The 25,840-nt window shown below is 38.3% G+C and overlaps 1 protein-coding gene and 1 long non-coding RNA gene across 3 annotated transcripts in view; one reads left to right on the forward strand and one right to left on the reverse strand.

The window, feature by feature from the left end:
- Positions 1–3,221, reverse strand: part of GLCCI1 (glucocorticoid induced 1) — a 101,374-nt gene extending 98,153 nt beyond the window's left edge. The window contains exon 1 of one of the 2 annotated variants that reach the window (XM_073238785.1): positions 2,633–3,221. In XM_073238785.1, the coding sequence (XP_073094886.1) occupies positions 2,633–3,077 (445 nt within the window). In that variant the 5' untranslated portion in view covers positions 3,078–3,221. The remainder of the gene's footprint in view (positions 1–2,632) is intronic. The other variant, XM_037019862.2, reaches the window with a different exon arrangement.
- LOC118972658 (uncharacterized) overlaps positions 2,536–25,840 on the forward strand; it is a 134,162-nt gene continuing 110,857 nt past the window's right edge. Inside the window, exon 1 of the long non-coding RNA XR_012132276.1 lies at positions 2,536–2,668. This is a non-coding gene — a long non-coding RNA (uncharacterized lncRNA). The remainder of the gene's footprint in view (positions 2,669–25,840) is intronic.

A 25,840-nucleotide genomic window follows, 5' to 3' on the forward strand; every position in this document is an offset into this window, starting at 1 on the left:
CATTTTCTTCCATGAACACCATAGATAAAAGTCCAGATAAAAAATACAGAATTCTCAGTTATGTCACCTCTAGCCCAAATGCTCACAGCACTTGAAGCTTTTTGTAAACAATATGCCTCTATACTAATAAATATCCCTTGAGCCACAATCTTAACTGAGGATTTTTAAATGTAGTTTCAAATGCAGCATAGCACCTTCTTAAACAAACACACATACACACAGGAGTGTGCAGAAAAGGGAGGAGGTGGAGAGCAAGAAATGGAGCACGTCGTTGTTTTTCATTCATGCAGTATAGTGATGTCAGTGTCTGCAGCAGCGGCGGCGGGAGCCTTGACCTGTGGAGGCTAAAATCCACTGAAGTCAGAACCTTGCAGAATTCAAATGAAACTGAGTAGATAATCTTTTGAAAAATTGTTCAACTGTACATAGAACGGATTTTAAATGGCTAAGTAAACAGAATAGGTTAGTTGTACAGTTTTAATTTCGGTAGAGAGAAGCAAGGCAGGATGTGAAGTAACATAAAGGTAATGTAATCAGGGAATGGAGGCAGAAGAGCCTGCCTTCTTCAAAATCTCTAAAACGCAAGAAAACTGACAAAACCACCTGGTGTTGAAAAGAGCAGAAAAGCCTCTTCCCTTTCCAATGCAAGCTCTGATGATGCAAATCTGTCTGCTGCACAACCAGACTCAGAAAAGTGTTTTCATCACGGTTGCATTAAAATTGCATTAAACTCGGATGTGCCCTACTACAACAAAGAGGACAGTGTAAGCCTGATTACAAATTTAATTAAAACTACCTGATGATGGACCATGTAATTCCTAAACGATTAGGCCTTTTGAAAGATGCAGAAAAACAAGTTGTACTATAATCTGTTGTAAGATGTTAGTGTTTATCAACAAAAGAGGAGGAGGTACTAGATGGCCATTATATTGTTGCAGCAATTGCTAAAACTACTCTTACTCTGCCCACAAAACCCTCTGTATATAATCTCTCTGCAATGCTTATTTTCTAGCTCTTATATTAGTTCCTAAAAGAAAATCCCAAAACTCAATCTATGCGCTGTTGAAGCTAAATCATTCAAAAATTCATCTAACTGCTGCCTTCTTTTCCTTCTGTTACCTCTCATTTCACATAGCTCCAGAAAATATGCAAGGGAGTTGCATATGGCATTAATCTGTTAGAAAATAGTGGCCTTTTCTATAAAATACAGCCAAAGATGTGTGTGTTCAGTTGTGGTCATTATTAGGGCAATCACGTTGTTTTCATTCATTCATTCAGGATTTGCTGGAGGATGTCAGTTTCTGCAGCAGCTGGCATGACCTGGGGGAGGAGTGGGGGAGCAAATTCCTCCTGGTGCATACAGATTACAGGATGCATTTCTTGGTGTTCATGTACACATGCCACTGCACTACATCTCACCCTGCCTCACCATCAAGTGGTCTGAAAACAAGTGCCTTAGTAACACACTAATTACAGGTCAGAAATATTAAAACAAAACACTAAAACAGCAACCTATCATAACACAATCACTTTCTCCAAGTCTAAGACCTTCATCAAGAGAATTCCATTAAAAAAAATTCCACATACCACATAAACACTGTACAGAGCTCCCTTCCAAGCGGAGATTTTTCCACTCGGTATAACCGATTCTCTCCACAATGCAGGAGCAGCATCTGTAGCTCTAGCCTGGTATCTAATAATATCAGCTATTCCACTCTCCCTTATGAGCTTTAAGTCCCTGTTTTGGCTAATCTTCCTTTTCTCCCCCAGGACTCCACTAGATCATGCACCGTGTCCCTAGACATAAACAAAACCAAACCAAAACAGAAAACATTAAGGGAAGCCGACAGCATCCAACAGATCACCATTATCTTTGACACCTAACAAAAAAGAAACTTTAGATCCTTTAACAGCTCAACTGAACTGTTAAGTGTACTTAAAAATGGAAGGAAAGAGTGAGTACACTCCACAAACAGGTCTTTACAAATTTACCATGAAAATCTTAAGTTGGGCAGTACTGTTTTCAGTGCAGAACTGCTCTGATGCATTTGACTATATAGAGAAAAGAGGGAGACCGGAAAACAAAACACAATACACTTCAGTGGCACATCCAAATCTGTCCCCTCTACACATCCAAGATATCCTTACATTAAAACTACTGCCACTACTCCTCCAATAAAGAAAAAGGTATGTGTATCCCGGTAGTCACAGACACGTTAGGAACTTTGTAGGAAGCACAAAGGGGCTGTAGAAATTACAACCACCACCTTATCGGCTGCCAGAGTTTGTGTGCGTGTTTTTTTTTTAAGTGTTTTCAACCCAGCTCCTCCTTCCCCTGCTACAAAAAGCGAGCACATGAGTGAGCTAATCAGCTCTTAAAACTGAAAAACCTTTCGATGCAGGCGAGCGATGGAAGATAAAATCAGAGGGGCGGAAGGAGGGTCAAATAAAAGTTGCTTTGCAGTTCGCTCCTCCAAACCCAGCAGCGACCGCAGGGAGGTGGGATTCCCAAAGCCACTTTCACACCTTCGGTAATGCACTAGGAAAGAGAAGCCCGGAGAGGCTGAAGTTTCCACGGAGGGCACCGTCGGGGAGACGCAGCCCGCGAGGACGGAAGGGTTGGACTTGCTACCTCTGCACACCGGCGAGCCGGGACTCCGTCTCTCAGGTGAGTTGCTCCTCCGGTGGCTCTCGGGGGACCGTCGCGGGCGGCCTTTGGCCCGCGGCGCCTGCTCGGTCGCGGCTACGGCCGGCGGTGGCGTCGGGCTGGGCGGGCTGGGGCCGCGGGCCGCGCCGGGCCCCGGGAGGCTGCCCAGCGAGGCGGCGGCGGCTGCGGCGGGCGGGCGCGTGGGACTGTGCTGGCTACCGCGCAGGAGCTGGTAGGGCACCGTGGCGCGGATGGGCTGCAGCAGCCGCCCGGCTCCCGCTGCCGGGGCGCAGCTCGCGCCGCCGCCACCCGCACCGTTCCCGCTCCCGGCGGCGGGGGCGGCGGGCGGGGAGCCCGCGGCGCCGCGCCGCATCCTCTGCGGCGGAGGATGAGGGGTCTGAGAGGAACTGGAGGAGGAGGCAGTGGACATGGTGGCTCCGCGGGCCCGGGACTGCGGCGGCCGATCCCGAGGCACGGAGCGGGAGGCGCGCGAGCGTGTGGGAGCCGGCGCGGCGGTGCGTGCGAGTGTGTAAGGGGGAGGGGCGGGGGTGTGGGAGGGGCGGAGTCTCCCGGCTCCCCCTCCCCAGCGCGCACCCCCGCCGCCTCGGCGAGGGGGAGGGGTGCGCTGCGAAAACAAACGTCCAGCGGCCCCAGCTGCCGGGCCGGTCTCGGTGTGGCGGTCACGGCCGGGGCCGCGAGGAACGCGGAGCCTCCGCCGCCCCGGGCATCGCGCTGACAGGGGAGTGGGGCAACCGCTCGGATCACGCAGCGCGCGGGCTGCTAGCGCGGGAGAGCCCGGCAGCTGCAGGGAGGGCCGGGACCCTTGCTTCTGGGACCCGGGGCTGGGGTAAGGGCCTCGAGGTGTCCGGCTATTCGCGGATCCCTAGCCACCGCAAACGCCGCCGCCGCCGCCGCCGCCGCCGCCCGCTCCTCACTCCAAAAGGCAACTAATCCCCTGCCAGCATCCCGCTCCCGGCACCGCCTCCCGGCTCTCGGGACCCGGCAGCTGCCCCAGTAAGCTTTCCCATTGGCTCCGCCGCTCTCCTCCAGAACTCAAGTGACTGGTTTTGGAATAGGAGTGAGCGGAGGGCCTACCAATGAAAGTGGGGGATCCTACTTCGGAGGCGGGGCGTAAGGGGTGGGAGAGCGAGGAGGAGGCTGTGCGCACAGGGAGGGGCGTGAGAGTTGACAGCCTTTCAGGTGAGAGTGGAACTTTAATTGGGCTGCCCTAGAAAAGAGGGTCTTTGCGTGTGCTGCGCGGGTGCGGACACCCACAGACACGCCCCCGTTCGGGTGAGCAGGTTGTGAGGGCTCCACCTCCAGGGCCGATTGTACAGTTTGAGACAGAGGACACGTAAGATAAAGTTTACTGTGTTTAAGTACACCTGTTCTGATAAGATGTTTTAGAGTTGGAACCAAAAGAAACCATCCCTTCCCCTTTAATTTTAGTAACCTGAGTTTTTGTGGCAAGTAGACTAATTGATCAAAAGAACCGTAGGCCATCAGAAGCAATGTCTGGGAGCTGAATTGAACAATGGGCTGATTGATGCTTTTATAGTTTATCTTAACATTTATAGTTATGTAGGGAAGAGAGATAATCAAATCTTGTGTTCCAAGACAATAACTCTGAATTGCAGGGGTTAGCAAACAATTGTACATCATTACACCATCAGCTAGATACATTAATGGAGGGTTCTCTGTTCTTTTCTCCAGAAGCATGGCTCTTGGGAGAAATAAATACCGATTTAATGCAACAATCTACTGTTTAAATTTAGTATTTTTTCTGCAATGAAACTGAAGAGATACAAGGATTTTGGATGACTATCAAAAACCTAAGTTTACTCCACAGGAACCAAGTTTTAAACCTTAAGCAGGAACAGTTAATTTAATGATCTGCATGAGATACCCTCCGTTAATTTCCGTGAGATTAAAAAAGAAAAGTGGGAGGTCAGATTGATCTACTCTCTCCTCTGCCTACACTGACAAGCTTCCTCTAATTTCAGGCACTATACGCAGGGGTCAGTTTCACTTAAAGGAGCCATCCCTCTCTGCTTCCTTGTACAGCTAGCTCTCAGACCAGAAAGCATACTACGTTCTGTAAAAAGTGAATGAAATGCAATAAAAAGCACAAGAATTGTATCTAGTACTTCATCCCATTAAGACTAGTGATAATTCCTCACTTTATCACACACGAGAATAATGGCTAACATTACTGAACATTCACCATGTGCCAGCCACTATTCTAAGAATGTTGTATGTGCTAACTCATTCAGTCCTCCAATACTCCACAAGGTAGATACTATTACTGTCATAGACACAAAAAAAGCTAATTTTCTTGCCTGGATTTATTCAGCTAGTAAATGGGGAGCTAAGAATCTAACCCAGGAGAACTGACTTAAGTCTGTAAGCCTCTGCTCTGGCACATCACAGCTTAAAGCTGTGGAGTACATGACTGGTGGAGGGAGTATTTACAAGAGTTCACAAATCTCATTTGTAAGATAAGTTCCCATTAGTTTAAAAAAGAAATTCTGCAAGTGATTATAGTGTACTGTATGTATATAAAAAATCAGAATAATATATATTTTAATTATAATTACAGTAAAAACTACTCTTTTGAATTTGGTCTAATTGACCTATTGTGTTCCTTTTCCCATCTAAAATTAAAGATTCCACGTTAATTGCATTCTTTCTTGGGGAAAGGAAATTGCGTTCTTTTTTGAGGGAAAAGAATGGTAAATGTCTCCTTTCCAATGACTTCTTCACAATATCAAGAATAAGAATTGACATATTACATATTAAAATATGTAAAGTTAAAAAAATGCTGGTCAATTTCTACATTGTTGATTTGATTACAGCATAGTTGATTTGATTTCTACAGGATGTAGAAATATCCTCTCTGGCCATTCCTAAATATAAGTATGGAACAACCTCAACACATTACATTACAATAATTCTAAATTTATACCAAGCCAGTCAAAATGATCAATACTTGATTTGGATCTCAAACAATGTACCTAGCCATATTTAAAGGCTTTTTCTGTGTTTGTTCAAATCTACCATAGCCAACACAGATCAGATACCTAAAGCAAATCTAAATGACCCACAAAGAGAACTAGTGTGATCATAAAATACTATTTTCAGTTACTGATAAGTCATCATGACCTATTTGGATGTTCAAGCACCTTCTCTTTGCTAAAGAAATCTTGGTAGTCTTTTAAACCTTTATACTCATGAGACAAATACTGATCTTCACGTGTAAAGAATTCAATCTCCAAACAAATCAAAGATGAGCCAAAACAAACAACCTAGCAGCTTTCAAATGTCCACTTATTCAGTTCTTAATAACATTTTATTCTTAGTGAGGGTGGGAGTGGCCTCCAAGGATGTAAAAGAAGCTTTAGGAAAACGTTCTCCTCAGTAAATTGGAAACCCCTTAGAAGGAGATGTGGCTTGCTGTGCTAGAAGAGAATTTTTAGACTATTATGCTAGCCTATGGAATGGATAGACCCAGTGAAGATTATCTCTGTTGTATATAAGTGTAACAATCTCTGGAAATTCTATATAAGACTTAGTGTTACTCATAAAGACCTCTTTACTATGTTGTTCTGACTAGAAGAAGACAACATTGAAAATGCACTTGGCATCATGGGAAATAACCTTTTGTTCTCAATAGCCCTATGTTCTGGCTGTCTGCGGTAGCTAATCTGAGGTAGAATTCTATTATGTTCACTTCTTAGTTCATATATGGTCATGGACTATATTTTAAGTTAAGTTAAAACTTGGTGTCAGTGACTACATATGATTAAATGTAGATTATGATTAGTATTAATATAGAGAGAGAGATGAAGAACTATCGGGGCTACACAGCTACCAAAACCTCCCCCTTCTAGCTTCATCCAGGTTTGCCTGACTGCACATCCAAGGCCCAGGCTGTCAGAATTAGCGATGAGGTCATGGCTGAGAGAGAACACTAAACAGATCTGCACTCATGTTCATCTTAAGCTGATCAAACTCTCCTGTAGGTGGATTCTTTATAGCAATAACAAAAGCCTTGCCTGGATTTTTGTCCCTGGCAGATGCTTAGCGTAAAACTCTTTACTGCTTGTGACAGCCTACGTGCGCCTTTGCACTAGGTGTTCCCTCTGCCCAAGAAGTCCTTGCCAGATACCCACATGGCTTGCTCCCTTGTTATCAGGTTTTTACTCAGATGTCCCAACTGGAAAGCCCTTTTTAAGACTGTAAGCACCCCTCTGGCATTTCCCATTCTCTATCGTACTTTTTTCTCCCAGAGTACCTATCACCATCAACCTAGTGTATATTATAATTTTTTGTTGTTCTGTCAGTCTTGAATATAAGAACCATGGAGGCAAAAAAGCAGTTATGTTTTATAGCTGTTGAATCTCCCCCCACAACAGCGCTTGGTTCTTGGTAGATAATCAATGTCTACCCAGTGTTGTTGAAACAGTAGCAAATTTTTACCAGTGCTTGTCCCATGTACTAAAACTGTGCCTTTCATCAGAAAAAAATATACTGAACAGTTTTATCTCTCCTACAAAGGGATAGCCACAGAGTAGAAACATGTTCCAGTTGGCTACTGTAAACCTTACATATATTTGTGTTGAGATTCAAAAAGAACACTTACGTTTCATCTGGGTCCTTATGCAGGCAATGTGAAAAAATATTAGCCCCAGTGGATTTTGGAGGCTCCTTAGAGGTTGAAAATGGAAAATGAAATTGGTAATGGGGAAAAGGCAGTTGAAATGTGCAGAAAAAATAATAACCAATTGAAATTGACAAGGGAGGGCAGTTGAGGATCAGTTAAGGAGTGACATCTGCTGATTTGTAGTTAGTTCTGTCTCACTGTTAGGACAGCTATTCTCAAGAGGCCTGTGTAAAGGAACTGAAAAAAATTTAAGCAGAAATGAACATTTCATGTAAATAACAAAATATTTTCTTCGTTTCTTTTTCCTCCAACTTCATTGAGGTGTAATTTGACACAAATGATTATATAAGCTTAAGGTGTACAGTGTAATGGTTTGATATGAATATATAGTGAAATATAATTGGAACAATAAGTTTGGTTAACACATCAATCACCTCACATGGCTATTTTTGTTTGTGTGATGAGAACTTTCAAAATCTATTCTCTTAGCAACTTTCAAATATACAATATAGTATTGCTAACTACAGTCACTATGCTGTACATTAGATCCCCAAAAATTACTTATCTTATAACTGAAAGTTTATATCTTTTAGCCACCTTCCCTCATTTCACCCACTCCCCACCCTGCTGTTGGCAACCATCAATCTGTTCTTTGTTTCTACAAGTTTAGATTTTTTTTTTAGATTCCACATATAGGTGATATTATCATAGAGTATCTTTCTCCATCTGACTTGTGGTTAGCATAATGTCCTCAAGTTTCATCCATGTTTATCACAAATGACAGGATTTCCTTTTTTTTATAGCCAAATAGTATTCCATTGTGTATATATAACACATCTTATTTATCCATTCATTTCGTTAACAGGTTGTTCCCATGTCTTGGCTATTATAAGAGTGCTACAGTGAACATGGGTGTACAGCTAGCCCTTTGGTTTCATTTCCTTTGCATATATACCCAGAAGTGGGACTGCTGAATCACATGGTAGTCCTTTTTTTAATATTTTGAGGAATGTCCACAGTGTTTTCCATAGTGGCTATCCCGATCTCCATTCCCACCAACAGTGTGCAAGGGTTATCTCCACAACCTTGTCAACACTTGTTATCTCTTATATGAAGTTGTATCTTGTGGTTTTGATTTGCATTTCCCTGATGATTAGTGATGTTGAGCACCTTTTCATAAACCTGTTGACCATTTGAATATCTTCTTTAAAAAATACATCTATTCAGGACCTTTGCCCATTTTTAAATTAGACTGTTTGGTTTCTTGCTATTGAGTTGTATGAGTTCCTTACATATTTTGGATATTAACCCCTTATCAGATACCTAGTTTGCAAATGTTTTCTCCCACTCCACAAGTTACCTTTTCAACGTGGTGATCATTTCCTTTGTTATGCAGAAAGGCTTTAATTTAGTTCCATTTATTTAATTTTGCTTGTGTTATTTGTTGCCTTGGGTGTCATATCCATAAAATCCTTGTAAAGACCAATGTTGAGGAGCTTTTCCCCTCTGCTCTGTTTCTAAAAGAAGTGCAGGAAGAGCAATAGAAATAGGGGATTTTTATTTTTATGTGGTAAATACCAAAAGAGTGAGCATGCAGTTCTTTCTGCAAGGATGGAAAACAGTGATGAGGACCACTAGTTTTTCAGCTTTCGTCTCCCCAGCAATTACTATTGCCAACTGTGATGCCAACGGCACATCCCCAAGCTGATACATAGACTTTTATACTTTAACTAAAAGGCTATGTTGTGAAAAGCCAACAGATCAGAGGCTAAAGACTTGGGGACCAAAGAACTGCAAATATTTTAACCCTTTTGATGCTGCAATGTTCCATTTATTTTGGTTCCAAACATGGTACCAACAATACATGAGAGTAATAGTAATCCATGAAGAGAGTATGCTTGATTATCACAGTGTTATTTTTTTTTGAATGAGAGTTTAGAGTTATTGACATATGTCATGGATTAATTCTCTCCTATGTGGCTGAATTTTACTTTTTACCATATAAATGTATTGAGGGACTGATGTTAATGTGCAACCCGTTTATCAGCAGCGCTTGACTAGAGAAATTCCTTCTTATTATTTTAAGCTTTCTATAGCACACAAGTTTCAGTGTCCTACTCAATATCTTATTGAAAAGGTCCATATTCATACATCTAATAGGACTATATGAAGGTTTAATAGCAACATTACTAGCTAGCATCAGGCTTTAGTAAATCCCCATCAAGTTACTTATTAAATGTCTTTGAAGTGCCACTGTTGTATGCCTGACAGAGCAGAGCTGTTCTTTGGCAAATTTTAGTCTATCAGAGGCAAAAAGATATGTCTACAAATAAAGGTAAAAACTGTGTCTAATTATGTGTCTTCTATAGGAGAGATGCAAAAAAATAGGGAAGTGATGGTAGGGAAAGATCACTTTTGAAAAAAGGCTTCAGGAAGAAGAATGTAAAGAAATGTTGTTATTAGGAATATACAAGGTATGTTAGGAGATGATTGAACAGCCTACCTTGACTGATGTTAATGGAAGATAAAGCTTGTTTTCTTAAAAGGTCATGGCAGTTGCCAAGCATGGGACCCACTTTACTGAGTATGCAGGGAGGAGCTGTTGAAGATTATTTTTGAGTGGATGAGGAGAGCACCGGGGGGATGTGCCTTATGAAGATTAATGCCAGGACAGTTCATAATCTGGGTTGGAGACTGTAAACTGGAAGATGATATAGCAGACGTTGAGAATAGTCCACATAAATTGATGTAATGAGTGGGCAGCGACAGAGGATGTGGAGAGGAAGGAAAGATGCAGGTGATGCTCCTTCTCAGTTGATGGACCTTGAAAGTAGGGGGTCAGACATCTCTGAAGCTTCAGGCTTGATGCCTGAGAGGATAATAGTGGCTCTAACAGTAATAGGGCAGCTGAGAGAAGGAGTAGGTTTGGGGAGAAGATAATGAGTTCAGCTATAAATAAAAGGACCAGAGGATCTTCAAGTGGAGGCAGTTGGGTTTTTTTCAATTGAGCCATGATTGACATAGAGCACAATATAAGTTTAAGGTACATAGCATAAAGACTTAATTTTACATGTATGCATTACAAAATGATCACCATAATAAGTTAGTTAACATCCTTCATTTCTTATGGATACAAGAAAAAAAAGAAAATGTTTTGGGGGCAGTTTTTAAATGATAGTGAAGTTGATAGGAGCAGAGATAAAGATTTCAGGGTTATCCATGTACATATGGCAGATGAAGCAGTGGACACAAATAAAGTTGGCAAGGGAGAAAAGTATAAAAATAAAAGAAAAGGAAATGAAGGACAAAATTTTGAGAAATTACACGTCAGGGAAGAGTTTAAAATAAAACACCCAAGAAAAATAAAACTAGAAAAGAAGGCAGAAGGGAAGGACTCCTTACTAAGATAAAGAGCTTGGCATCTCAGAATATAAATTTGGTAGATGAATATGGGGTATCTGACAGCTTATGTCCTCCTCCAAGGATTAATTCTCTCCCAACACACAAAGGGCTTGGGTCTGACAGCTCTGTACAAATGACCTTGTTCTTCTGACCATGGGTGGTTTGACCTGAGTTTGACAACAGACCAAAGCTGGACCAAATTTTCTCCCCTTGGGAATTTGGAATGAAGAAATACAGTATTATTCTATTAAGGGCATGAAGTGAGTGAACACAGAAACTGTGCCTGGAGTGGCCATCTTCTGATACAGGTAGAGAAGCGTTCTGTGAGAAAAGAATGAAGTGACTTGCAGAAAATAGAAATGAGACCAGGTTGCGAAAGAGAGACAGAGAAGGGCGGTGGGAGGGAGGGAGGGAGAGAGAACACTTGAGCGAGTCTGAGAGTACGCTCATTTCCCCATGAAGACTATTTTCATCTTATCCTTTTTCTTTGATCCTCTGAAACTATTGCGACACCTGCCCACCCCTGATACACCTCCAGTATATTCTTACCATCAAATCTACAAATCCTTTGGCCTTTGGACCTATTTCTCCTTCCTTTCTTTTACAGGTGGTGCATTTTCTCTCCTATCAAAAGTCATTTCCTCTACTTGTGATTTAAATTCCTTACCCTCTTACCTTCTCAGGGTCTTCATTTCTTCAGTTATCCTCCCTCCCCTTGTTCATCATCAAATTCTTTATTATGTATGTTTTCTCAGTATGTATGAACATGTTCCATTCTCACATTTAAAAAAGGCAACACAAAGATTCTTATGCTGTTGCTTTCCAGCTGAAGTCCTAATTCTCTGATCCTTTCACAGCATCACTTCATGAGAGAGATGAGTATGTGTTAACTCTGATTTTCTATTCAGTCTACTCCAGTCTGGCTTCCACCCCGACCATGTGACTGAAAATTGCTAGTTATTGCTGTCAACAGCCTACGTGTTGCTGGGCCCAATCAATATTCCTTGGACCTCATCCTACTCCACCTTTTAGCAGTTTTCAACATAGTTGGTCATGTTCAACTTCTTGAGAAAAAAAGTCTCTCACACTGAAGTCTAGGACACTGTCACCTACTTTTCTGTAACTGCTATTGTTCATTGTCCTTCAGGGGGTTTTCTTCCTAGTCCCATCTGAAAATTGGTCTCTTTTCTCTGCTTTCTTTTCTATAAAATCACCTTCTTGGTAATCTCTGCCAACCCCATGACTTTAAATACTATAAAATGCTAGCAACTCCCAAATTAATCTCTCCAACCCAGACATTTCCTCCAAATTATATGTTCAGATATCCAGTTGCTTATTTGACATGTCAAGTCTCCATGAATATCTGAAACAGAACTAACTCTTAATTTCTATATTCCTGCTTTCCCCCCATCAAGAATAAATTCTATTTTTACTTTTCCCCACTTCAGTAAATGGTATCCATTCTCCCAGTTATTTTAGATTTCTCACACTCCTTCCCTCCCAAACCCCAACTCACCAGCTAGTCCTCTCATTTGCTTTTCATAAATAGATGTCTAATCCATCTGCTTCTTTCCATCTCCTCTGCTATGGCATGAATCCAAACTGCCATTGTTTCTTACCAGAGCTATTGTTATGGCTGCCAGCTAGCTTTCCAACTTCCACTCTTGCTTTCCTTAACCTAGTTTCTGCTTATCAGTCACAATAAATATGGAAATATATTGGGCCATGTTGTGTCCTACTTACACATCAGTTTGGTGTCGTCCAATTACTTTGCCATAAAATCCAAATTCCTTAAGATAGATTAAAAGGCCTGGCCTGCTCTGGCTTCTGCCTCCTTCTCCAACCTAATCTTGCTCTATTTTCTTCTTGCCTTTGAAGTTTCAGCTACAGTGACCTCCTTTCACTTCCCTGAAACACCACTGCCAGGCCTTCACACAGGTGTACCCTCAGCCTTAACACTCCCTCCACATCCCCACACGTCAGTTTCCCTGAATGGCTCCTTCCCATTCTTCAGGCCTCAATTTAACTGCCATGTCTTCAGAGTATCTTTTCTGAGTCCTCACCTATCATTAATAACCTGCAATAATCTATCATTAAGCTGGTTTGTTTTTACCTGTAGTACTCTTTACAAGTTGTAAATATACATTTGTTGACTTACTTATGGTAAGCCTCCCCCACTAAACTGTAAAGTCTCTAAGGGCATGGACATTGTCTCTCTGTTCACAACTTGGTCACTTAACACCTAGACAGTGCCTACAATGTAGCAGATGCCCAATAATAATTTATTAAAACCTTATTGGTTACCAATACCTTCCTAGTTCCTGTCCAATCCTTTGCACTTTCTGTGGGAGAGTTCCCTTTGGTCTTATGTTAAAATCCCCCTTGTTTCAGTTACTTGAGTAGAATTTGTTCTTATAATGATCACTAATTGATAAAGTTTTTTTTTTTTTGAGAAGACATCTCTCATATTTATTCATCAGATGGTTGTTAACAACAATAAAATTCTGCATAGGGTACTCAATGAACAATCTAATTGATAAAGTTTTTTAAAGGATAAGGTGATCAGCAATGTCAAATGTTGTTGAATGGGCAAGAAGTCAAGAGCAAAGAAAAAGTCACTGGATCTCATCACTGGTGATCTTCAAGCCCTTCAAGCCTTCAAATCTGGCTCCAGGGAGCCAGGTTACAGTTTGGTTGATGAAAAGGTTGATTCAACCACTGTAGAATACTCTTTTTGAAAAATTTGACAGTAAAAATAAGGTATGAAATAAAATGGGATCTTGCAGTTCAGCAGAGTCCAAGAAAATATATATTGGTTTAGTTTTAAAAGAATAGGGAAGACATGGCTATATGCTTGTAAGGTATGAATGGGGAGGAGGATGAGTAGACTTAGCTTCCACGAGGCTGTAAAGGCTCATGATCAAGAGCACAGGTTTGACAAAAAGGGACACTATTTCCCCCTCCACCCTGAAGGAGGGAGAATAAAAGAGTGAAGGTAATGACAGATTTTATGTTGAGTGATGGAAGGTGAGCATGGCCACTTCAGGAGATAGCAAAGTCATCTGCAGCTGGTTGTCAAGGGGAGGGTCAGAATCTCCTGAAAGACTTGAGAACCACACATCCATCCCTTTAGCCCATCACCTCCCTGCTCAAGACTATAGATCCTGTCCCCTGCCTCTAGAGCAGAGACTCGCTCCTGCTGAAGGCACAGTGGTTGGTGGGAATGTGCCTTACTTCTTAGGTTGGATGGAGCAGAAAAAAACCTGTAACGAGCTTCTGACTACAAGAGTAGTCAGAAGGTAATATGGGGTTTGAAGAACTCTGCCATCATGAGGACTATGTCAAGGACACAGAACTGCTTTTTCCAAACATGTTGATCATTAGGCATACTGGGCCCTTGATAAAATACAGATTTCAGCCTCCTTCCCTGGAGAGTCTAATTCGGCAGGTGTGGGAGTGGGAAGGATAGGATTGTATAATTTTTAACAAATTCTCCAGGTGATGTTTATGATGAAGCAAATTTGGGAAACAATGGATTAGAAATGAAAAAAGTTCACTACACTTACTTGCAGCCCCAAAATATTTTCTCAGTTTTTAACCCAGTACTGAGAAATGTTGATAACTGACATCAATTCATAGAAATTACCCAAAGAAAACAGTTTTCGGAGAGATGGTATCTAATTCTATGGTTGCAAATAATCTAGTGATACTTAAAATACAAGGTTATTTTAGAGATATTTTTTAGTTATAGAGAATTTCATTGAGGAAAAGGTCAATGGAACTGATTGGCTAACAGTTATTATTTATAAAATAACAAGTCAGATATTTTAAAGCCTGTTTGCTTAGCCACCAGATTAATAAACTAAACACAATAAAATCTAACACTATAACTTGATCTTATCCATTCCTAACATTCTTAAAGGGGATTTTTCCTGCACATTAGCAGTAAAGCTGCTGACAGTAGAGAGAGCAGATTCAAGTCCACTTAAAATATTTTTTCCATTCCTTCCCAGAAAGTGGTTTGTATTGACATACAACAGTTGGGCCCCAGACCACTTTCTGGGACCATAGAGCCCCACTAATTTGTACCAGTTTTCCCTCTATTCTAGTTGGCCCTAACCATCAGGTATAAATTAGTGCTAAATCAATATTAGCTGATACTTCCTCAGGTGTGGGAAGTGCAGAAACCTGATCACATGAGCAAACACAGCCCTTCCTGGCTACATTTAAAATAGAATGGTTACTATTATACTGTATGGCACAAAAGGTTTGTTTGTTTTTTTAAAAAAAAAACAACTCATGCCACCTCATTTGCATTAACTTGATATACTGATATAAGCAGTCAGAATCAATTTTCAATTATTAAAATTTTCCTGACACCCTTCACATTTTCTTCATTCTCCCAGGAAGACTTCTGCCCTTCCTATTTCTTCTCACCTCTAGGCATGCCCTATGCCCCACCCCATTTTTGATTTCTAGTACTACTTAGTAGGTTAAGTAGATGAACCAAAAGGGACCTAGTTTACATTCCTACTTTAATTGCTCACCTTGGGCTGAGTGGTGTCCTAAATAAACTTCAGTTTTGCCACACCACTATTACTCAACAAGGTATTTATACAAGTGTCATTTAATAACGTAAAAATAAACAAGGCACTTAATGTCTTTGTTGAAGAAAGAAGATTTAGCTGCCCTTTCCTTACTCAAGGGCCAATTTTTCTTTACTGGTTCTGGAAAACTCTTAAGCAGTTTTCTTTAAAGACAATCTAAGCAGAGCAGGCAGAGCACAAGTACTGTGAGTAAGGTCTAAGCTACCTTTACCTTTGAAAGGATTAATTCCTTTGTTAATTATCAATGACAAGGAATCTTGTCATTTCAATACTTCCAAGTCAGAGTGTATTATGCATTCAATGCACTCATGAATATTAAAAACATGTATGGTCAGTATTTAGCTGCAGATGAAAACAGAAATGTTCAAATTTCCAAGGAAATGTTGTGACTCTACATGATTTTTCCCCTTCTATATTCTGAGTTTTATAGAAATTTCATAGTATTAGTAGAGTATTTTCTATCTATGACCTTTTTGTATGCAATAAATTCAAATAGTTAGAACACATATACAATTTCCATTTTACAGATGTGGAAACTGGGGCCTGCAGCTTTGGCTAGGATCACAATTAGCTCATGAGAGATTCATAACTGGAAATCAGGTCTCCTGACTCCAGGCCCAGTATTTTTCCCTCACTATAAAAATTGTCTTTATAGCAACAGAGTCAGGGATATGATCATTTGGATATAGAGAAACATGGATCTTTTCCACTTTTGATCTCTGAAGGATCTGTGAGCTAGTAGTATATGTAAGTGTAGACACTTACTGCCTGAGAGATTGATTACCTATATGCAGGGCAACCTGATGATGCACCCTGATAGGAGAAGGGCCTGTCTAAAGGTCCTAATTTGCTTTAAACATCCAGAGTTCCTGATAGGAAGACAGGGTGTGGTAATTATATAGCTTGCTCTTGGCTTATCTTCTTCATATCCTCACCCTCACAGATATCTTTCAAACATTAGTAATTACAGCTTTCAGAGCCAAAGCCTACAAACTCATAACCCACACAGATGACATACTAAAAGCTACTCAGTCATGTAAGGTGGTGAAAATTTCAGTGCTGCTGGACTCACAGGAAAAGAAAACTACTTCCAAAGAGAAGTAGCCTTTATTTCTATGTCACTGCTGGACTGTGCTACATAGATGAGTAATGGTTTCTTGTTGATCTGTGTGGGTATTAACTCATTTGCCTCCAGATTTAATCAGTAACTTAAAAATAGACTCAAGTACGTGTGTAGGTGACAGTATTATATGATTAAAACCATTCTGACACTGGTGAACAGATCCAAGTTAATGAAACTGACTTAACACAATGAAGGAATGGCTTCTAAGCAAGGTGAAGACTCAGTATGAAGAAATAAGTACAACACAGAAAAGCAGTATCTTTGTTACAGTGGCCTATAAATGGAACCTGAATTAGAACATCATAGCTTCTTAAGGATTCCCATTCTTACTATAGTGCCAGCAATATAATATATAAGGCATGGTGCTATTTCCCACCATCTGTATCACTTGTCAGGCTGATGGTAACTTATCCTGTCTAATTTGGGGTTCCACAGCTTATTTAAAGAATTATGAAAGTAGACTCTAGAAAAAGTCAAATGAATTGGTTTTACTTGGTTTGAAGAAGCAGCTCAGAGGGCTTAGTAATGGTCTGCTGGTATATTTAGTGCCATAAATACTAATGTGGGGTATGTTTTTTTACTGTAGAAAGATGTAAGAAAAAGTTATAGATTTGAAAAAGGGTAAATAAAAATAAGTATGTACATTGTCTCGTGGAATCCTCACAGAAACCCTGCAATGGAATCTTTATAGAAACTGGGACTAAGAGTAATATAATAAAGTCAAAAGTCAAAGTCCTTTATCTGATATTTAGTCCTAGGATCTGGGTACTTCCAAAGCCTGTGCTCTTGACAGCATGTCTCTGTAATACTCCATTAGGTGGGGTTATGTAATCTTTTTCCTTCATTAAATTCAAGAACAGTTTCTAGAGACATTTATCTGGGATAGTGACATATTCCTATCTAGAAACAGGAAAATGGGCTAAATTCCTTTGAGGTTGCTTTTAGCTCTGTAATTTTGGATTAAAGTTCAGATCAACAGAGATTTAGACCAAGGCTTTTACTGTGCAAGTTATTATTATTATTTTTTAATCATGAAAGATCTGAGACCTATAATATGAGTAAGGCTTTAGGTGTTTATATTTGGAGTTTTCTCCACCTACTTAAGTGTTGAACAATAAGGAATTGGTCCAATAATTAAGAGTATAACATTCAATGGAATCCTATGTATGGTTAGAATTATGTGGAAGAAATTTTAATGTTATAAAGAATGTTTTGCTGTATTATCAATTGAATAAAAGAAATCAGAAAACAAAACCAAGCTATAAAGTATGTTTTCAATTGAATTTAAATATGTATTTACATACGGATGGGTAAAAACAACTGGGAGAATATACACCAGAATATTAGCAGTGGTTTCCTGTAGAAACTGAGATAATGGGTGACTTTAATTTCCATCTCTGGGCTTCTCTACATTTTTCTAAAATAAGAGGTCTTATTCATATTACTAGAAAGAATGTATACCGCACATGTGCACACACATACACTACACAATTTTTTGCAAATATTTTAAAATTTAGAAATAGAATAACAATGTATTATGAATACAGTTATGTATAGGATATGAAAAATTTACTAAAAAGCATTGAGATTGGCTGTCAGCATACCCTTCACTGGAAATAAAATTGGTCGTTCATGTAATTTCTTAGTATGCTAAAATTATGATATGTAACTACCAGAGTTCTTTTAGCTCCCTGCCTAAAACACTTTACTCCAAATGCACACAGAAAATACAGCTAAGCATATGGTTCTGTGCATGTTAAATGAAGATAATAATCAGACCTAACTCCCAGGGTTCTCAAAAGACTTAAATAAAATAATATGTGTAAAGCTCCTAGCATAGTGCCTAGCACATCGTAAGCACTCAATAGATGTAGGCTATCTTGGTAGTCATGTTTTTGCTGATAAAGAATGGAGTAATTATTACAGAGGAAGATGGTTGTTGACTTAAGTTCCTGTCAGCCCCTGGCACACATATTTCATTTTTAAGTAGCCTTACAATTAATGTAGGTGGTATCCAAAGGAATTTCTAGCACACTGTAATTATGTAGGACATTTCATTCACTATACTTACTAAGTTTTAATGAGTAATGAAAACAGGAAATGAAGCCATGATATAATTTAATTTTTCTTAATCACTTTTCTTATGTTTACATTATGAAAAATGATTGCAATATTAAGAAAATATTAGCATTTTATAACATTATTTGCATGTAAAATATTTGTGATAAAAACAGCTTTGAGTTTAGATATATCCTTTACTACATAATAAAAAAAAGCAAATATAAAATTCTTTGAAATTTTGAAATGCCATCATCCATTTGGAGACTTAGGCTGCTATAACAAAAATAACCTTAGACAGTGGCTTAAACAATAAACATGTATTTCTCACAGTTCTGGAGGCTGGGAAGTCCAAAATCAGGATGCTGGCAGATTTGGTTCTGGTGAGAATCTACTTCCTGGTTTGCAGACAAGCCATCTTCCACTATGTACTCACATGGAGAAAGGGGTGAGAGAGCTCTTTGGGTTTCTTATAAAAGATCACTAAGCCTTAGTCATGACCTAATGACTTCCCAAAGTTCCTACCTCCTAATACCATCACATTACAGCTTCGGATTTCAACAAATTAATTTTGGGGGGACACAAAACATGCAGTCTACAGCAGAGACATACACTTGTTTAAATATATTTTAATCATCTATATTTGGTAAAATTGGCATAGTTAAATGTCCCACATTTTTTAAGGGAAATCATTTTAGTAGGAGTCACATTTCTAGGTGAAGACACATTAACCCAATGATTTCAAAGAATATGGCTTGGGTCTGGCATTATATTTCAAGGTCAAAAATAAAAACCTCGGTTACCTACTAAGTGAAAGGTGCTACAATTATAAATGATAAGAAAGTGGTGCAGAAATATGAGTAGGGTTTTAAACAATTAGACTTGTTTGTCTGCACACTGATTGAGATCAGAAGCATTTATTTAAGGGAGCAAAAAATCCAGATGATTTAAGAGGCCAATCCTTGGTGAATAAGGATGTCTTCTGCCAAATGCAGCCATTTCCAAAATGCAAGTAAGGACTGTACTTCACATATCAGCCCTACCCCTTTCAGACCTTTCTCTGACCATGTTCTTCAAAGTCCCTTATATGATTCCCTCTAGGACCATTGCTAATTAATGGCCTCTGGGGTCTACTTTCCTCACAGTTATTGAGGCTTTCTCTGCTTTTTCAACAAGTTTGTCCTAGGTGATTTGTATGTCAATCCTTGCCCAGCCTCACCTAGATTATTTTCTAGTTAACAGGTTTATTTTTGGCTCCAGGAGGCAGGATAATGGGAGGGGGAGGAAGAGATTAGAGGGAGTTCAAAATACCATCACCATCAATACACACCTAGGTAAACTCATTCTACCAAAGACCACAGCTTTCTCTATTTCCTTGTATATGCTCAGTGTGATTTCTTAAAACTTCATCAAATTTTCACATTTCAAACTTTTTAATGTTTTGTCTGTTTCTATCATGTGATTTAAGTATCACTAATTCTAAAGCAAGAAAATAGGAATAAAATTCAAAAGGGGAAAGGATGGGAGCCTGTAAAAAGTGGTTCCCTTATTCTCTCCTACTTGGAGCTAATTTAAATTTGACTGATAAGTAGTTCTATGTTTATATTCCAGGTAGCAAATTTCTCTTGTGGATAAATAGGGAATATCTCTTTCTTTCAGGGGTAACTACATGATTCTAGATTTAGATCCTAGACAGCCTCTTCTGATATGGGGAAGGTATTTAAAAAGATGATGGAAATATAGATTTTCATATCAGAAAGTTTAGAAGAGAATAGATAAGTAACTGAAAGAACATATCTGGATCTGTAAAGCTAAAAAAGCTTGAAGAAGACTGTACTTTGTGTTGGACAGACTTCCTTGGACAGGAAAAGAGCCCACCTGAATGCTGAAGGACAAATCAGTTACATGGCCTGAGCTTCACTTTCTCAGCTTAAAATTTGGTAATTTAATTGGCCAAGAAGATATGATAAACATGGATTAGAATGAATCTGCATTTTCCAAGCCTGATGAATTTTTAAAAACTGAATTAAATGACTTAATTGGAATCTTGAAGATAAAAGAACTCAGTTATGCTTCTTGAAGTAGAGTGGTCTACTTAAAATTCTGTTGTCTTTGAGGAAAAATGACAAAAAGATTAAGACACTCAAGATCACATGAATGACCTCTGCTCCCACTCTAAGACTGGAAAGTAAGTTCTGGAAAAGGAATATTCTCTATAGAAACATAAGTGGTAAAACATGAACATTTTGCTTTGATTTCAATAAAAAATTGACATGAATTAAATGGCAAAGATGCCTATTCTAATTTGAACTTCTCTCAATATAACCTAATATGTAGTAGGTACTAAAAAGCTGTTAATGGTATGTGACTGAATATTTTCTGTGCAATGTGTATGCATTAAATAAATGCCATACTACATTTATTATAAGATACACTTCCCCACATTTTAACATCTCTGAAATGTGGATAGAATATGAAATTAATGCATAGTTTAATTGGCAGCATCTTATTTCTTAACGCCACTTAAAATAATGATACAACTTAGAGTAGAAGGTGTCTTAGATTGGATGAAGTATAATATTCAATACAGTTGAAAAACCAAAACTCTGTCTAGAGTCCTAAAGACCTCATAGATGTTTCAATGTCTGTGAGTTGTCTTAAAAGTAATTTGGAAAATGCTAAAGAAAAGCTCCTGAGAAGGTCTGTTTTGGGGAGTAAAGATGATATGCCTGGTTAGGAGGAGGTTGGTGGGCAAAGAAAATGAGCCTAAGGAAGACTTAGTGTTTATGGTCAGGCATCAAACTCATCTTGGTCTCTCCTGTTTTGTTTCCTAAACTAAAGCTACATCTAGTCAGTTTCAGTCCCTTTGCGTTGCGGTGGAGATTGCTGATATACTGGAACCCATGGAAAAGATTGTATACTTAATACTGAGTAGAATGGTAGGTTTAATATGTTTTTTAGGTATTATATTTATCCAAGGTTTGGCTGTAGAGGTGTCTTGTATTTTAAAAATATTTAGAGCCTTATAAGACTAATATCAAGTAAATGTATTTTTAGTAACTTTTAAATAAAGCATTTTTGTCATCCTATTTAGGTCATCTCAAGACAGCATCAGTTCTTCATAAGGCTTTAGAGACCTTAAGTTAAAGAAACAAAATAGTGAAGAAGTCAGTATTATTGAAGATTAAAAGCAACAAATTATTGTTTTAAAAAGATGAGTATATACACATATCATATAGATATGTAGATAATATGTAGATAAGGCTGTGGAAGGGCATGTCAAAAGTAGTTACTTCTGAATGTAAACTATCAGTTTTTTCTCATTCATATTTTTAAGCTTTGCAATAGTAAATATGTTGCATCTGCAATAATAAGAAAAAGAAAAAAGTAGTAAGGGCTTTTCCTTTTTTATAATTAAACAGTGGGTACTGTAAAGTACAGCAGGAATCTTCAAGGGTGCATCACTAGGTTGCTTAATAATTTCTTCCAAGAAAACTTATAGGCACCATCCAGTCTAGCCACAAAGTCTAATTTAAAGTTAGTCATTCACTAAGGAAAAGAGGACTCAAAATCAAAAATGAAAGAGGAGATATTACAACTGTTGCTACAAAAACATAAAAGATCATAAAAGATTCCTATGAACAATTATACATCAACAAATTGGACAATGTAGAAGAAATGGATAAATTCTTAAAAACATACAACCTTCAAAGACTGAATCAAGATGAAAGAGAATATGAACACACTGATTACTATCAAGGAGATTGAATCAGTTATCAAAAACCTCCCAGCAAACAAAAGTCCAGCACCAGATGGCTTCACTGGAGAATTCTAATTCCAATCCTTCTCGAACTCTTTAAAAAAATAGAAGGGGGTGGGGGGAGCTCTTTCAAATACCTTTCATGATGCCAGCATTACCCCGATACTAAAACCAGACAAGGATGCCACAAAGAAAGAAAATTACAGGCCAATATCCCTAATGAACAAAAATTCTCAACAAAATATTATCAAGCTAAATTCAACCATACAGTGAAAAGATCATATACTGTGATCAAGTAGGAATTATTCCAGGGATACAAGGATGTTTCAGCATCTATATCAGTCAATGAGTATACCACATTAACAAAATGAAGGATAAAAGTCAGCTGATCATCTCAATAGATGCACAAAAAGGCATTTGAAAAAATTCAACATCCATTTATGATAAGAACTCAACAAAATGGGTTTAGAGGGAATGTACCTCAACATAACAAAGGCCATATGTGACAACTCAGAGCTAATATCATACTCAACAGGGAAAGCTGATCAGGAATGAAACAAAGATATCTTCTCTTACCACTTTCATTCAACATGGTTTTGGAACTTCTAGCCAGAGCAATTAGGCAAGAAAAAGAAATAAAAGGTATCCAAATTGGAAAGAAAGAAGTAAGACTGTCACTATTTGTAGATGATATAATATCATATATAGAAAACCCTAAAGGCTCCTTCAAAAAGCAGTTAGAACTATTTAATTCAGTGGAGTTGCCCAATACAAAATCAATACTCAAAACTCTGTTGTATTTCTTTACATTAATAAAGAACTATCAGAGAAATTATAAAAACAATCTCATTTGCAATTGTATTAAAAAGAATAAACTACCTAGGAATAAGTTTAACCAAGGAGGTAAAAGACCTATATATTGAAAACTATGACACTGATGAAAGGAATTAAATAAGACAGAAATAAATGAAAAGATATTCTGTGCTCATAGATTGGAAGAATTAACATTGTTAAAATGTCCATACAACCCAAAGGACTATATGGATTCAATGCAAACCGTATCAAAATCCAAAGGTATTTTTCACAGAAAGAGGACAAACAATCCTAAATTTTGTATGGAACCACCAAAGACCTGAATAGCCAGAGCAATCTTAAGAAAGAACAACAAAGCTGGAGGCAGCATGTTTCTTGATTTCAAACTATATTACAAAGCTATAGTAATTTAAATAGTATAACATTGGCAGAAACACAGACATATAGATCAGTGGAATTGAATCTATGAATCAGTGGAATCATAGATTAGAGAGTCCAGAAATGAATCAATATATTTATGGCCAATGAATTTAAAACAAAGGAGCCCCAATAATGGGGAAAGGACAGTTTCTTTAATAAATGGTATTGGGAAAATCAGACAGCTCTGTGCAAAAGAATGAAACTGGACCAATCTCTTACACCACACACAAAAATTAACTCAAAATGGATTAAAGACTTGAACATAGACCTGAAACCATAAAACTCCTAGAAGAAAGCAGGAAGTAAGCTCCTTGACATAAGTCTTGGTAATTATTTTCTTAACCTGACACCAAAAGCAAAAATAAACAAGTGGGACTACATCAAACAAAAAAACACAGCAAAGGAAATCATCAACAAAATGAAAAGGCAACTTACTAAAAATACTTGCAAGCCATACATCTGATAAGGGGTTAATATCCAAAATATATAAGAAACTCATTTAACTCAATAGCAAAAATAGTTTGATTAAAAAACAATCTAATAAAAAAGAAAGGATAGGAGATCTGAACAGACATTTTTTTCCAAAGAAGACATATAGATGGTTAATGGGTGTTTGAAAAGATACTTAACATCACTAGTCATCAAGGAGATACAGATCAAAACCACAATGAGCTATCACCTCACACCTGTTAGAATGGCCGATACTAAAAGGCAAGAGATAACAAATGTTGGCAAGGATGTGGAGAAAAGGGAACTCTTGTGCATTATTGGTAGAAATGTAAATTGGTACAACTGCTATGGAAAACAGTAGGGAGGTTCCTCAAAAATTCAAAATTGAACTACCTATATGATCAGCAATTCACGCTGGGCATTTATCTGAAGAAGATGAAAATACTAATTTGAAAAGATATGTATACCCTCTTGTTCATTGCACTACTATTTAAAATAGCCAAAATATGGAAACAACCTGAGTGCCCAATGACAGATAAATGGATAAAGAAATTGTGGTATATATACCCAAATGGAATATTATTCAGCCATAAAAAATGAAATCTTGCTGTATTGCAATGACATGGATAGACCTCACAGGCATTATACTAAGTGAAATAAATCAGGCAGGGAGAAACAAATATCATATGATCTCTCTTATATGTGGAATCTAAAAAAAAATCCTAAAGTTCAAGCTCATAGATACAGAGAACAGATTGGTGGTTTTGGTGGTTGCAAGAAGCATGGGTGGGAGGAGAAATGGGAAAATTGTGTTTGTTATTTAGTTTAAATCAACTGAATAAAATTTTTTTTAATTGTCCTACATGAGAGAATGAGGTCCTATAAGCTGATATAGAAGGGATAATTCTGCCATCTATCCATCTTGACACATGGAGACTTCTGCATGTTTTTGTGTGTTAATAGTATATGTGTACAGATGTTATCTGCTTTCTCTTGCCAGGCAACAGAAAAGAGCAATTCATTTAAAAGCAAAATTTCTTGATCTGGATTTTGTTCAAAATGTTGGAGCTGAAAAGTATTTTGTTTAGATGTTACTGCAATTCCTTAAAACATAAAACCCTATTCAATACAGGTCTTTCTCCTACTGTAACCATATTTGTGCCAAATTAAAATATTGATAAGCACTATTTAAAAATAAGTGATACAATAAATAAAATGTCCTCTTTTGCTTAGCTTTTAGCACCATTTGAGGTTGCTGTGTTGTCTTTATCACATTCCAGGTAGAAAATTATGTCTGCTTTTTATACAACTCAAAAAAGCCAGTACTATTCAGCTTGTTTCCATATTTTATTATTTAATAATAAATTGTAATATTAACATTTATTGACATATAGCCCTTTCCTCTTTTATCTCAGTGTATATAATTTTATCAGCTTTGCAGCCAAAACAGATATCCTTAAGCGCTGAACTAGTATTTAAAATGATAAGCTCAATTTTAGCTCATGCCTAATAACATTACATTATTGTTTAGAAAGAGATAGCAGACTGTCTTTAAACCTTAATACACTCTTTCTGTCATCAAATAACAAGTGAATTATCCTACTGATAAACCATAGGACCATATCAAGCTGGGGATGATGTCTAGTTACTCTATTTTTGCCCATTAAGAGCAGAGAGAGACATTATGTAATAGGCAGCCTTTCAGTGTCTTTGGAACCTATATGCAGTTAGCACCTCTTCACATACTGTGAAGGAGCATTTTTTCCCAATGACTTAGAGGAAGGAATGAAAGGGAATTGAAAGGAGAATTGACTGAATATCTGTGAACCTGGGCCATGGCACTCCCTATGCCTCAGTTTCCTCCCTGGTAAAATGAAAAAGATAATTCCTTCCTCAC

Source organism: Manis javanica, chromosome 6 (genome assembly GCF_040802235.1).
Source record: "Manis javanica isolate MJ-LG chromosome 6, MJ_LKY, whole genome shotgun sequence".
Lineage (NCBI taxonomy): Eukaryota > Metazoa > Chordata > Mammalia > Pholidota > Manidae > Manis > Manis javanica.